Here is a 16033-nt window from a genome sequence, read left to right on the forward strand (position 1 = left end):
GACAGTCAATGTCTCAAGGAATCTCAGAGTCTGTTTTCTGGGGAGGTCTGATTTTATTGAGCTCTCTGTGGGAAACTAAAAAGCAGTGCAAGAAAAGAATGATACTAACGCTGGTAATAAAAAATAAATGCTTCTAGTCTTAAAATAGTCTTGAAAATCTTTGAGACTGCTAAGGGAAAAGAAATCTAGACAGCAATAGTATCTCCATGTTAATATAAAAATATCCAACCATAATTATGATGAAAGAAATTTACCTGTGATTCTGAAATCACTATGCCACCAATCAATAGGCCAAGGACTTTCAACCTAATCAATTCTTACTTGATTAATTTAGTGGAATAGTTTTTATTTTCTTTACTTTGATTATTACTGCATGGACTGTGAAATACTGTGACCAATTTGGATTTGAGGCAAAAATAATTTTATTACAAGGAATTTCAAATAACCTTTTTCAATTATGATGCTCAAATGTGTAATATTAATTACATATAAGAATATACCTGTTTACTTTTGGTAGCAAGGAAATAATCTCAAATCACCCAATATAAGCACAGATTATCATTTGCATCCTGAAATCAATCAGTTGATGACTCTGTTGAAGTATTAACTATGCAGCCTTTTGGGTAGTATAAATGTACTTAACTTGGGAAGAATGGGTTAAATAATAAAGAGACATTGGTACGTCATCTTATCTCCCCTCCACTAGAATTTGATCCTTGGTTCCTTCTCATTTCTGATTCATGGTTCCACAGAGCCATTTCCTTTGTTTTACCATTAGTTATACAGTCATTGTTCAATGATAAGTCTAGCTCTTTCTGAGGAGTTTTAGAACTCTCTTAAGACTCCCCCCGCCATGTCCCTCTGTATATATCTCAGAAACACCAAATCCCATGTGTCTAATGTGACCCTATGTTTCCCAAAACTTTTTGGATAGCATTCAAAAGCCCTGTGTCTATAACATAGGAACTAGGCTGGATCATCCCACACTGCCTAAATCTGAAAATACTGATCTATCTCATCTATGAATTTCTGCTTCCCTCATAGAATCCCAATCTCTGTGTAACTTTTTCATCCAGACCGTATGGAAGTAGGGTTAAGGCTAGATTCCAATCTCAATGCAACCCTTTATACCAGTGGTTCTCAACCTGTGGGTCACAAACCCCTTGACAAACCTCTATCTCCAAAAATATTTACATTATGATTCATAACAGTAGCAAAATTATGGTTATGAAGCAGCAAGGAAAATAATTTTGTGGTTGGGGGTCACCACAACCTGAGGAACTGTATTAAGGGGTCATAGCATTAGGAATGTTGAGAACCATTGCTTTACAGGGTCGTATACAAGGTAGTCAACTATGGTTTCCTCAACTATACCTATGTGAGGAGGAAAAATACACATCTGAAGAAATTTTCTGTCAGTGATGTGGAAATCACACAGCACAGCATGACTTCTTAAACTCGATATCACTGAGGCTATCACTCAAGCCTCATTGTATTTCACTTAAATTATTGCACCTCCCTCCTACCTTTCAAGAATGTTTCTTCTGCATTTACTACCTTCAAAACCACTCTGCTCTTATGTTAGGCTCTGATTCCATCACTGAGACCAAAGGAAAGCCTCTCCAAAGAGTCTGCAAGATGTTTCATAATCTGTCCTGCCCTTTGTCTCAACAGTACCACAGGACCACTCAGCCTTCAGCCAGGTCCTCCCAAGCTCCTGTGGCTTCCTCTGCACTGTGACTCTTACCAAATGACAGAAAATCTTATCTCCACCTGAATAAGTTCATCTCATCTTCCACATCAGATCTAAGGAACAGCATTACCATCCCTCTAACCGCCTCTCGGACTGGCTCCTCCCTCCCTCCCATCCCCCAGAAGCCCAGTGGGTACCACTGTCTAGGTCCCAGATTATCTTTCAGGCTCCTCCGTCAGAGAGCTGTAAAGATGCTGTCTAATCACTCACTACCAACTCAGAATGTAAACTCTTCAACCCTAGAAGTCCTATCCCCTTGTTTTACACCAAATCCAACACAGAGTTTGGCATCTTTTAGGCATGCTGTAATTAATTCATTAAATCAATGAATGATGTCAGGAATGGACATTCAGGGTATTTTAGTCTAACAACCACATTCATACCCTTTAACTAATCAGATAAACCAGTTCTCATTGCTATTATAAATGCATGTTTTTTCTAAACCATAAGTATAAAATGAAATTATATTGGCATCTCCTACAGTATTACTTTCTAAACATTCTGTGGGAAGTCAAATTAAAGAGTACCATTTCTTTTAAGAGCCTGGTCCTGATCTACCAAACACTCAAGATCATACTCATCAATGCTTACTTACTCAACTCAGAACCTGGGAGCAGACTGAGAAAGACAGAAGTAAATGTGACTTTACCCTAATTCCACTCCCCCAGACAGCAGCTAATATGTCTCTGGTTTTGCTGCAGAGGATATATTCCCTTGCAAATCCTGTGGCATCTGGTACCGGAGCGAGAGGAACCTGCAAGCCCATTTGATGTACTACTGTAGTGGGAGGCAAAGAGAAGCTGCTCCAGTGTCTGAAGAAAATGAAGATAATACTCATCAGATTTCCAGCCTGTGCCCCTTCCCACAATGTACCAAGAGCTTTTCCAACGCCCGAGCTCTAGAAATGCACCTGAACTCACACAGTGGTAAGGGCCTCTAATGTTTCTGCAGTGGATTCGGGATACTCTACTCTTTCTACACATACATACATACATACATATGTATATGTATCTTATCTATTATATATGCAGATAGATGATAGATAGATGGATGGATGGATAGATAGATATTTTATTGGATCAAGCAGTGTTCCCATCTACTGTTTAGATGCAGCACATTTTAGTTAAAGGACTTGACTATGATTTCTTCTGCGTCTACTGCAGTGTTTAAACTGTGAGCCAAATCATTACATTCATTTTCCTCTTCAGCAAAACGGCATTATTCTTATTCCCTTTGTTTAATACCATTCATTTTCATTGTTTTACATGTCAAGTGATCTTTGGGTGGATCAAACTGATCATGTTGTTTTCCATGTGCTAAGGAAGAAATAATAGGTACATTTAAAAAGGAGTTGCTGTGCAGTTAAAGCTTCGATTTTGGTAGATTCCATTAAAAATCTCTCAGTTTCCAGAGTATGTGTGGTTAAAGCTTAACTGAATTTTATCATATGAAAGTACTCTGGATTCCTTAAGAAAAACAGCAAGTTGGTAGTTATTCCCACCTATATTTGAAATGGATCCCAGCTATTGTTAGCCTAATTTCATGGCATCCCCATTCTTATAATTTAAAAATGTATGTAATTATATTAAATTTCAACATTTTTAGATATTTTTCTAATTTTTAAATATTTTATTTTATTTGAGGCAGGGTCATTCTACATAGCCTTGGCTGTCCTGGTACTCATTATGTAGATCAGGCTGACCCGAACTCACAATCCAGGGAAGAGAAGCCAAGTCTGTTCTCATCATATATAAACAAACAGAAGCAGGAGTTGTTCTACATGATACCTCCACCATCAGTGGCAATAACCAGTCAGAAACAGACAGTAATTAACCAGTGTGGATGCTAGTCCAAACTGACTTTTATTAACATACGGTTGTCCACCAGCCAAATATCAGTCCTAAACACAGATAAACCACATTTGGTAAAACCAACAAATAAATAGGTTTATATAAAAGATAAAAGATGAGTCCAGTGATTGCTAGTGAAATACAGTTTCTTTTTGCATGTAAGTATTTAGTAGCTAGTAGCCACTCTAATGAATATTCACTTATTCCTATTATAGAGCATAGTACTCAGTTTAAAAAGTATAAGCCTAAGTCTTAAGCATGACTCTATTGTTACACCGCTTGATTACTATAATTCTCTTAGGCTTTTTAAGTTTGTTTACTGACCCGTAAAACAGAAGCACTGATAGCTTTCCCACCCATACCATAACACTTACAAAGTGACTTAGGAAATTATTGCTACAGATGTTGCTTAAATGTCAGTATCACAGACAAGGATCTGAAGGACTTCTGGGTCTGTTGTGTTGAAGACACAAGCTCACTAGCAAAGATTCCCATCACTGAGAAGCAGACAGGTGTGGTTCTCAGCTTTCCCATTTTGTGTGTCCTTCCAGGAGTGAAAATGGAAGAGTTCCTGCCCCCAGGGGCGAGTTTAAAATGCACGGTCTGTAGCTACACTGCTGATTCCGTGATCAACTTCCACCAACACCTTTTCTCCCACCTCACTCAAGCCGCCTTCCGATGCAACCACTGCCATTTTGGCTTCCAGACTCAGAGGGAGCTGCTGCAGCATCAGGACCTCCATGTCCCCAGTGGCAAGCTGCCCAGAGAAAGCGACATGGAGCACTCTCCGAGTGGAACCGAAGACAGCCTACAGCCAGCCACAGACTTGTTGGCCAGAAGCGACCTCCCCCAGAGCCAGAAGGCCATGCAGACTAAAGATGCAAGCTCAGACACGGAACTGGACAAGTGTGAGAAAAAGACCCAGCTCTTTCTCACCAACCAGAGACCAGAGATCCAGCCTGCAACAAACAAACAAAGCTTTTCTTACACAAAAATAAAGTCTGAGCCCTCCAGCCCGAGACTTGCTTCATCTCCAGTGCAACCCAACATCGGGCCGTCTTTCCCTGTGGGACCTTTCCTATCTCAGTTCGCTTTCCCCCAAGATATCACCATGGTTCCGCAGGCTTCAGAGATCTTAGCCAAGATGTCCGAGCTGGTGCATCGGCGACTGAGGCACGGGAGTAGCAACTACCCTCCCGTAATTTACAGCCCTTTGATGCCCAAAGGGGCTACATGCTTTGAGTGTAATATAACATTCAATAATTTGGATAACTATCTAGTTCATAAAAAACACTACTGCAGCAGCCGATGGCAGCAGATGGCCAAGTCTCCTGAGTTTCCGGGTGTTTCAGAAAAGATGCCTGAAGCTGTGAGTCCCAACACAGGCCAGGCTTCCATTAACCTCCTCAACCCAGCTGCTCACTCTTCAGACCCAGAGACTCCACTTCTTCAAACATCGTGCATCAACTCTTCCACCGTTTTAGATTTGATTGGGCCAAATGGAAAAGGCCATGAGAAGGACTTTTCCACCCAAGCCAAAAAGCTGTCCACGTCCAACAGCAACGATGACAAAATGAATGGAAAGCCAGTTGATGTGAAAAATCCCAACGGTCCCTTAGTGGATGGGGAAAGTGACCCCAATAAGACTACCTGTGAAGCTTGTAACATCACCTTCAGCAGGCACGAAACATACATGGTCCACAAACAGTATTACTGTGCAACACGCCATGACCCTCCGCTCAAGAGGTCTGCTTCCAACAAAGTGCCGGCCATGCAGAGAACCATGCGCACACGCAAGCGAAGAAAGATGTATGAGATGTGCCTACCTGAGCAGGAGCAAAGGCCGCCCCTGGTCCAGCAGAGATTTCTTGATGTAGCCAACCTCAGCAATCCTTGTAGCTCCACTCAAGAGCCCACGGAAGGGCTAGGAGAATGCTACCATCCGAGATGCGACATCTTCCCAGGAATTGTCTCAAAGCACCTGGAAACTTCATTGGCCATGAACAAATGTGTTCCGGTTGCCAAATGTGACACGACCCACTCCAGTGTTTCCTGCCTGGAAATGGACGTACCCATAGATCTCAGCAAAAAGTGTTTATCGCAGTCTGAGCGGACGACCGCATCTCCCAAAAGGCTGCTAGACTACCACGAGTGCACCGTGTGCAAAATCAGCTTCAATAAGGTCGAGAACTACCTGGCCCACAAGCAGAATTTCTGCCCTGTCACGGCACATCAGCGTAACGACCTGAGTCAGCTTGATGGCAAAGTGTTTCCAAATCCAGAAAGCGAACGGAACAGCCCCGACGTCAGCTTTGACAGAAACATGATCAAATGTGAGAAGAATGGGAATCCGAAGCAGTCTTCTCCCAACGGAAATTTGTTTTCGTCCCACTTAGCAACTTTACAAGGTCTGAAAGTCTTCAGCGAAGCCGCTCAGCTCATTGCTACAAAAGAAGAAAACAAACATTTGTTTCTTCCCCAATGCCTTTACCCTGGAGCAATAAAGAAGACGAAAGGAGCAGACCAGCTTTCTCCATACTATGGCATAAAACCAAGCGATTATATCTCCGGTTCTCTCGTCATCCACAACACCGACGTAGAACAAAGCACAAACACAGAAAACGAGTCTCCTAAAGGCCAGGCCTCCTCAAATGGGTGTGCCGTGCCCAAGAAAGATTCTCTGCCATTGTTGCCCAAAAACAGAGGCATGGTCATAGTGAATGGTGGACTGAAGCAAGATGAAAGGCCTCCGGCCAACCCACAGCAAGAGAACATTTCCCAGAATGCCCAGCACGACGATGACCACAAATCCCCCTCGTGGATCTCTGAAAACCCATTAGCTGCCAATGAGAATGTCTCCCCAGGAATTCCCTCGGCAGAAGAACAGTTGTCTAGTATAGCGAAAGGTGTGAACGGCTCCACCCAGGCTCCCAGCAGTGGGAAATACTGCCGGCTATGCGATATCCAGTTCAATAACCTTTCAAACTTTATAACTCACAAGAAGTTTTATTGCTCATCACATGCAGCAGAACATGTCAAATGAACTGAGTTAAAAAAAAGAAAGCCGTCACCTTTGGTACCAGTGTTTAGTAAGTTCTTCTAAACAGTCCAGAAAACAAAGCAGCTGTCTGAATTACATCTGGCAATAAGGAGACATTCATTATGGCTGAGTTGAAGACTTAAGGTGTACTTTCATTACAGACCATTAGTAAAGTGTATTATTGGTGCCATTTTCAAAAAAAAATTAATTTATTTTACCAGCAGTATTCATAGCTGTGGTTATGTTATTTTTTATTTAAAAACTTTATATTAAAGTCATTTGTAATGTTATTGTATAGTTATTGTGTAGCACATATGGTTTGCACTGTATAGTAGCTTTTAAAGAAAATAGTCACAAACAATACAGAAAAGCATTTTAGAAATAGCTTCAAAAGCACTTGTGTATCCTGATTTTTTTCTTATATGCTGTTGCAGATATATGTATATGCTAAAATATAACCTGCAAACATGTTCTAAATACACATGCTCTAAGTTCGCCTTAAGATTTTAATTCTTGGATAATCAGGCTCCATGTGCACTTTATATTTTAGCAAATACAGTCTCTTTGTCACTAGGCTTTGCATTCGTATGTAGCCGTATATTTCTGTCCATTTTCTCAAACTTAAACATGTATGTTCAATGAAGATGGCATTTTTCTTTCTTGTATAGTACTTGTATTTTCTTTCGCTGATGCAGCCCTGTCTCAATTTTTAAACCTTTGCTGTTAAATGCAATACTTTATAAAGGATGAACAAAATTACTGGAAGCAGTATTGTAAGTAATGGAGTAGTATTAATCAGTTTTATCTTTTGAAAGGCACAGTCTAAATTGAAACCCTAAACTCGATGCTGCAAGTATGAATTTAATTCATATATAAGATCTATTTAAATATAAGAGTAGCAATACTGCACCTGGTGATCACAAAGATAATGTTCTACTTCTGATAGAAATAATTTCTCAACAAATGTTGTTACTATGCATGTACATGGATGGAATAAAATTCCAAATTGTTGGAGAAATTTGATGTCCTGGGCTTTTTTTCCCCCCTTAAGCACGGAAAAAAAAGTATCAGTCTCTAACTGTGTCACCCACTAAATAGCAGCACGTCCTCATCAGTTATATGGTCATTTCTGTTGCCAACTTTCTTTCCAAAATGGCCCAGGAACTGAGTTTTTCATTCCCTCCCCTTTATCCAGCCGTTCTGGATTATACTGAAGGCGTACAACAGAGGATACCTCCCCTGTGGCTACAGCAGCAGCCATGGCAGCAAACTGAAATTGCAGGCTTCCCCTTAACACAGTGGCTCTCAACCTTCCTAACCCTGCAACCCTTTAATACAGTTTCTCGTGGTTGTGGTGACCCCCAGTCATAAAATAACTTTTCTTGCTACTTCGTAACTGTAATTTTGCTACTGTTATGAATCGTAATGTAAATATCTGTGTTTTCCAATGTTCTTAGGTAACCCCTGCGAAAGGGCAGTTTGACCCCAAGGGGTCATGATCCACAGGTTGAGAAACACTGTCTTATCAGATTCTGATTTGACAGATTTTAGTATTCTGTAATAGATTTATACACTATAGAAAAATCTAAAAAGAAATGAGTATAAACCATATGTCTTTTTACCACTGTTATTCAGAATACTCAGCTAATGTTTACAATCTGAACTGAGCTTAAAAAATAATATTCAGCGTATATGTTTAGTGTTGTAATTAAAACCAAAAGATAAGTCACTGTAGGAACTGTTAGGAACATTGAATCCTTTTACATTTTCCAGCAGTACTTGGAAGTTTCCGATGTTTAAGTACCCCAAGTCACAAAGCTAATGAGAAAGAAGCAGGAACCTGGGACGTATTCTCAACTGTATGTGCATCCACGTCATACTGTAAATGCAGAGGCAAATGATGGCATTGATCCAGCGTTGTTTGCTGTGTGTGACTTAAAGGAAATGCAGTCTTTATAAAGGAGACTATTTCAGTGACGTCAGCCTCCTCTGGCTGAAGCTCTAGAGTTTGGCTGACCAGCTCTGGAGATTTCCAGAGTGTGTGATGCCTTCAGAGACCACCGCCCTTGGAAGTATGACCACCCTGCCTCGTGATAACATCTGCTCCCATATGCCACACTTGTCTTATTCTTTACCACACAATCAAAAGCACCCGACAGGGCACCCTGTCCTTATCTCCTTAGTATTCATTTATGACAGACAGAAGGAGAAAACAGTGGAAAGAATACCTCTCACCATGGACTCACAATGCACAGCTTTCTGATTCTCTGTGCCATGAGAGCATTCACGGCTCCCAGCTATATGTTCTGTACTAACTCACAAATAATCCCAGTGAGAAGCATTTCCCCATTCTAGCCTGGGCTCACCTTTACACCACTAACTTCTCACCATGAGACTAACCACTTGAAGGAGTTCCCCCACAAACTTATGTCCCCAAAGTAAATATTAGGACATTGTTCAGTCTGTACATCTCAACATCAGAGGTATTGGTAGTCAATCCAATACTTCCCTACGTTAAATCCATTATCTTCAGGACCAATTTCCTTTTGCTCAGTGAAAAATGCTTAGAGACATTTCACATGCCCAACAGGCAAACAAATGAATAAGAAAATGCAGGCCATGGCACATTATATCTATGAAAAGAAACCTTTCCCTAATAGAAAATTTGAAAATAAAATGACCAAGATCTGTTTATGTCATAAGTTATTTTTCCTATGACTTTGTGCAGGGGTTGAAACTTGACAGTACCACACATCAAGCACCCATTCAGAAACATGCCTTTGTTTCTGTGACACAGTAATGTCAATAAATAGTCGTCATGTGAATGAAAGGTTGGCTTTCCTATAATTACAGGCATTCTTGCTCCACAATAGTATCAGTCTTTATTATTAAAAGCCACAATTACTTAGACTTGGGGTTTTTTTAGATGATACTGTTCCTAGAATCCAGTTTTCAGAGAGTTGAAGTAATCTCATCTTGGATCACCTTGCCATAATAAAAACAAATGTACAAATAATAGGTATGTTTAGTTTGTGTGAATTTAAGAAGTAAATGGCAACCCCCATTTAATTGATTTAGATTTAAGTGATCAATGACTTGGAATAGTCCAACTTCTAATTTCCTGAGTTAGTATCAGCAATTTCTGTATACTATTCCAGCTACATCATCACAAAATTATGCTAAGAAGAAACGACTCTCAAAGAGTGAATTAAGCTACAAAATAAATAAGAAGGAGCCGGAAAGCATCTGGATAACTTTGATTTGAACCTCTGTCTATCACTTTTCTTCCTTCTTTCCTTCACTCGTGAATTTCAAAAATGTATTCAGTAAGTATCTGTGAATGGATTGAGAAATGCATAACGGAAATAGGAAAGAGTTTGTGCATGAATATATAAGTGAATAAAAATGAAAAATATATGAATGGTTACTTGAAGGTTAACCAGATTTAATTAAATCATTGATAGAAAGACATGATGTGCCAGATAGTTTTCAAGAAACTTTTAAATATGGTGGTAGACATTTGTGGGAAAATAAAACCAATCCATGCCTGAAAGGCTGTTTACAAGGGAAGTCGGGATCTGGCGTAAATTATTTCAAAAGGAGTTTTATGCAAGAAAATGGTCACAAAAAGTATAAGAAAGCATGCAGGAATTGAAAGTGATTGGGAACTTAGTGAAGTCACCCTATACCTGCCATGCGTATTAGAGAAACACAAGGAAAAGTATTTCAGGGAGTCGGTGCCCTGCAGTCTGCTGAAGCCTTTGCTACTGAAGGACCCTTTGCACCAGAGCTGGTCAGGAAGCTGGGGAATCCAACTCCTTCTGCTCACAATGCTGCATCCCAAGAGTCTAAATTACCATCAGCATCCCACTAACGCCAGAACACAGGAAGGCTGAGCTGGTGAGACTAAATGGCAGGTTGGTCTTTCACCCGCCTCTGGGAACACACTTCCTGCACAGGACCTTGCAATTGGCCATGTCACAGTTGCTGCTACCAGACATATCACCCGGAGCAGAAAGAGTCCCCTCTTCCTCCTGTCCTTTATTTTCTCACCCAGTGCCTCCCACTTTCAATTTCCAAGGTATCTGTTTCTGGGGGGTGGGAGGGTGGTCTCTGGAAACTGTAGCCTGGGGAAAACACAATGTCCTGGTTTAGTCCTAAGAGCTTAGCGTGGACAGTCCTGTGTTCCCTTATCACGGCCTTCCTTCTTCCGGCGCTATCTTCTCCTCCGGTGGAAAAGAACAACTCAAACAGCTAAAATCACAGCTGCTTTGTCCCGTCCACCACAGCTGCAAACTCAGTTCCAGTGTCAGGGGAAGCAGAGGCGCGCTCAGGCATGCTCTCCAAACCTTTTGTAACAAATTATCACGAACCTTGTTATTTCAAACAGAAATGGATCCTGTGGCAGGTTTGGAGGTGAGAAATCTGACACTAGGGTGTGGCATGTCTGTGCTTCCTCTGTGGTCACTGGGGAATGGTTCCTTCAGTGGGCCTTCTAGCTCCCGGATGCTAACATCCTTTATCTTATGACTGAGTTGCCCCAACCTGTCTCCAGGGGCCCAGGGCCTCCTGTTCTGCCTTTTTTCAGGTCCCTGGTGATTGCATTTAATGCCCACTGGGATAATCTGGTATAATCTTCTCATGTGGAATTTATTAATCACATAGGCAAAGACTTTTTCCCTATTATCCAGCATTTACAAACTATAGTTGTTAGGTACTGATATGGGGACCTTATTTGATCTTCTACAGGGAGATGATGAAACATTCTGATCAATACACAGTTGTAGGTGAAGACACGAGAGAAAAGAGGTTCTCAGTCAAGTTCGAACAAATGGGTGGCTGTGTAACAGATATTAAGTTAGGCCCCAAATGGTTTAGAGTGATTGAGACATGATGCTATTAACAAACATCAATGGCATCCTATCAAGAATCAGGCACCTAAAGCAACACATCTCAGTTGATTGCTGAGAACCTAGTTGTGGGACACAATTAAATCTGGTGCCAACTATGCCCAAGGCCGTGTATCTATTTGGAACTTAATAAACCTTATTAATTCAGAGAATCATGAAAATCAGACACCAGCTAAGCAAAAGTTTACTTTGGCACTATCTACCTAAAAGAGTTTGCTCAGTATATTACTAGAGTAAACAGGATTGAAAGAGAATAAACTGTTTTCAGCAGCCCCAGCTGCCCCATTTTGCATACAAATAATGTATTAATTTCAAACAGTTTTATCTTCACATTAGAGAAGGATGTCAGAGGTTTCTAACTTGCCAACAATTCTTTGATCATACATTTCATTTCCTACATGTGACATCATCTGGCTCCTGATGCTGCAAATACATCACATTCACTAGTGACCTGGGAGAGAAAACAGTTAACCATGTAAAGTTAAATAAATATTATATTTATTTAAAATATACAATTATAAATTGTCTCTTTGTAAAACTAAGAATTAAGGAATAGGAGTCCCTTAATAAGTAAGCTTTTCCCAAATACGTCCTTATCTTTAACATTGGTCCCCACCCTCAGAGGCATCATGAAATGTACAATCATGTGCAAAGCAGCTCTAGAGAGGAGTGAGTTGAGCTCACAAGACTATAAGGCTTTTCTGCCCATGCTCATCATCCAAGGATCTTGATTAAAAAGCCGGGCGGTGGTGGCGCACGCCTTTAATCCCAGCACTCGGGAGGCAGAGCCAGGCGGATCTCTGTGAGTTCGAGGCCAGCCTGGGCTACCAAGTGAGTCCCAGGAAAGGCACAAAGCTATACAGAGAAACCCTGTCTCGAAAAAGCAAAAAAAAAAAAAAAAAAAAAAAAGTAGATGCTGCCTCAGTAGAGGGAGGGGATGAATCTGAGTTTTATCAATGCCAAAACTACAGGTATGTGGATCAGCTTTGAGGGGTCAGGTGGTAAAGGACACAGCAATCACATGTGCTTTGTGGCAGTGGCCCTGTGGCTTTACACTGTGGTATTTTCCTCATCTTTACTCCTGGGCTAAAAATGGTCCGTTGTACAATCCTGATGAACTCAATAGACTTGAACGTTCCATTGAAGTCTGCACCTCCTCATCTACTTCAATTTTTTATTTCATTGTATTATCTGACAGTTTTGTACATAATACATTCTGATTACTCCCACATACCCCATCCTGCTTATCCTGCTTACTCACCCTCCTCCTTACATGTTCTCACTCTATTTTTCTGTTTTGATTTTGTTTTATAACCTACAAAGTTTAACCAGGCCTGACCTCATGGGCATAGGTGTGGTGCTATTCACCGGAAAATGGGAAACTCATCTGTTCTCAGTATCCACACCACTGAAGAATCAATCCTCCTCCCCCAATAGCCTTTAAATGCCAACAGCTTCCAAGGAGGAGCAGGGCCCCAAGAGCTGCTTCCTCTCCCATGAATAAATGTTGACAAGCCCAATCTTCTGCAGCCTGTGTGAGGCAATGGTAGCTGCTATGAGTCTGTGAGTGCAGTGGCCACATCATGTCCAGAAGACAGTATTTCACACAGTCCTTCTGTAAGGATTATGTCCTTAAATATGTCACCAGCCTGCAACGGCGGCGGCCCAGCCTAAAAAGCGGGCGTGCCCTCTCCGTGCCCTCTCTTTTCCGCACTCTCTCCTTCGGTATTCTCTTCCCTCCGCGCAATCATCTCTCTCTCTCTCTCTCTCTCTCTCTCTCTCTCTCTCTCTCTCTCTCTCTCTCTCTCTCTCTCTCTCTCTCTCTCTAATAAAGCTCTAAAAAGGTAACCACGGCTCGTGATTCTTCCGTCACCAATACATCCAGCGCTCTCTTTCATCGGCATGGCCCCCACGGGCGGCCAGCCATGAGCACCACCGCTTAACCAACACCTTCCCATCGTCTTCCATCTCTTACACCCTTTCTACAACCTCTTCTTTGATGTTCCTTGAGCCTTGGAGAGAGTACTATGGATGTTCCACTGTCGAGTGCCACTCGACCTGTTGAATGGGTTCTGAAGCGGGGAGTGTGGAATTGGGAAATGATAGCTATGAAATACAGGCAAAGTTGAAGAAAAGGACAGAGACACAGGATAGCTTCGGGGGGGTTCTGGGTCAATACTGCAGACACCAAGTTTTATTACTCACAGCCTTTATATATCCAAAAAGCAAAGGGGAGCAAAAAGACCTCCCCCTTTCAAGGACATCAGGGTTCAAGATACAAAGTGCAGTTAATTGTGAACACTTCCTTAGTACTCAAGACATCTGGTGACCATGCCTTATAGCAAAGTATCCTGTAAATAAGCCTTGACGTATAAGATACTTGATAACCATGCCTTTGGCCAAAACATCCCATTATGCAGCCTTGCAGGGGAAAACAAGCTTGACTCTCTGACTTTGAGTCAAGATGAAAACAAGCCTCAGGCTGGGGTCTCTGTGGGCCCCCACATTCAACTGAGGGCTTAGCACTCCATAGTTACATTTTATCAGTATTTTGACCATCCGTGATTCTCTGCATTAGCTACCACTTACTATTATAGAAAAGCTTCTCTGAACAAGACTGAGGGCAGCACTTATCTATGGGTTTATTCGTAGATATTTAGGAGGCATTTTGACAATGTGCAAAGCAAAAGCAGTAGGTATACTTACTTCTTGGGCCTGTGATCAACTAGACAGAGGCCTCTGATGAGACATAATTCCAGACATGAATTCCATCCGGTAGAATGGATCTGAAATCCGTTCAATTAAAAAGCGGTAGCTACCCCCTCGCAGCCTACTATTGGACAAGGAGGGATTGCTTGCCTGGCAGTTTATCTGCAGCTTGGTAAGCTCACCGATAGCCTCTCTCCCTGACTTGTTTTGCATACCAGCTTCCATCACTACGAAAGCCAGCTAGTAGGGTGGAAATTTTCAGTTCAGTTCTAGTAAGACTTCTGTCTTGCTGCCAAACTGTCAGCAACAGGGTCTTAAAATCTAGTTACTGTGGGCAACCTCGTGCCGCTCTTCATTTTTACTATTTCAGTCTAGAGGCTTTACCCCTGATACAATGAGGTACGTTTCCATCCATTTGTAAAGGAGAGTCATTGTGTTTGAGGAGCAGGAAGGGCAGGGCCGCCATATCTCCTTGTTTGCAGTCTTGAATAATATGGAGAACAGAGCAGAACTTTTGAATACATCATTTCCCACGATATATTTCCACGTCACTTATATTCAAGTTTCTCATTTTCAATTATTAATTTTGATGAGGAAACACTTGTAGAGTCTATTAACAAGATTGGTGGGCTCCTACTGTGATCAGAGAAGAATGCTTAGGGGAGTTCTGGAGTCATTCTGTGATTTCTGACCACTCGTGGTAGGGGGTGCGGTAGAAGTGGGGACATAGAATGAGAATGGAGGAGTTTGTATCGACACAAAATTGTGGCCATCTGTGCTCACCGCATGTCACAAATTTCAAACAGAAACAGAAACAAAGAATATAAAAGCTAATATTATTAGTTGCTTTCCATTTGTTCCTCCACAAAATTACCATTTCCTTCGGTCATCCACGCCTCCCCTCAAGATTCCATTGCAGTTGTGAGTTCTTATTCTGACACTGTTACGATGGGCATGAGGAATCACATAGCAGGAGACAGACTCTGTCTGCAGCCGCTCTTGGGTAAAGTGCAGAAAAAACACAAAGGTACATGTACTGGGTTTCTACAGTACATGATTCATGGTTGCACGGAGTACCAGAAACATATAGGAAAGTACCTTAGCAAGTTTCAGGAATATTGAGACAAGTTACCCCAGGAAATAGGGACGGTAGATTAATAAAATTTCTTCAAGTAAAGTAAAGCAGAAGACAAAGGAAAGAAAAAAGGAAAATAGGGATGTGATTATTTCTAGAAGATACTAAGTGAAGAGACCATTGTGTGCCAAATCCAACTGTTGAGAACATAATTCATGTTCTCATCTGTACTACTCCTGTGGCCAACTGTACAGTGTCAGCGGAGGAGGTATTCCTCTTCTTGTTCTATAACCTCCCATTTTAGATAATTTCCCATCCTGTGAGTTCCCCCTTCTAGACATAAATTCATTTTCTTATCTCCATCCATGAGATCACTAAAATACGCTCTAGTTCAAGATTATAGCACAACCACCTCATACCTAGATTATTAGAAGATGAAGTTTTATGGTTACGAGATAGTTCTCCAAACTGACACTCTCTGTTTGAGTCATTAGCCTGTTTCAGTTTGAAAAACTTACTTTTACTACAGTAATCTTTCTAACTGACTGCTCTCACTTTCTTTTTAAATCCTCCCGGGATTCCCCCTTACCATCAGGATCAATTCCATATTCTTTAATATGATTAACAAGACATTAAATGATTGGGGTCCTTGCTGATTCCGTTCTTGATTTATTTTGTATGTGTTCATTGATCAAT

General features: G+C 41.3%; 1 protein-coding gene across 2 annotated transcripts in view; it reads left to right on the forward strand.

Annotated features, from left to right (window-relative positions):
• The window catches only part of Zfpm2 (zinc finger protein, FOG family member 2), a 445304-nt gene extending 437643 nt beyond the window's left edge, over positions 1 to 7661 (forward strand). For both annotated transcript variants that reach the window (XM_052747726.1, XM_052747725.1), the window contains 2 exons: positions 2455 to 2679; positions 4155 to 7661. In XM_052747726.1, the coding sequence (XP_052603686.1) occupies positions 2455 to 2679; positions 4155 to 6646 (2717 nt within the window). In that variant the 3' untranslated portion in view covers positions 6647 to 7661. The remainder of the gene's footprint in view (positions 1 to 2454; positions 2680 to 4154) is intronic.
• The last annotated feature ends 8372 nt before the right edge of the window (positions 7662 to 16033 follow it).

The sequence above is a fragment of the Peromyscus californicus genome, unplaced genomic scaffold (genome assembly GCF_007827085.1).
Source record: "Peromyscus californicus insignis strain IS unplaced genomic scaffold, ASM782708v3 Scaffold_20__1_contigs__length_68692818, whole genome shotgun sequence".
Classification (NCBI taxonomy): Eukaryota; Metazoa; Chordata; class Mammalia; order Rodentia; family Cricetidae; genus Peromyscus; species Peromyscus californicus.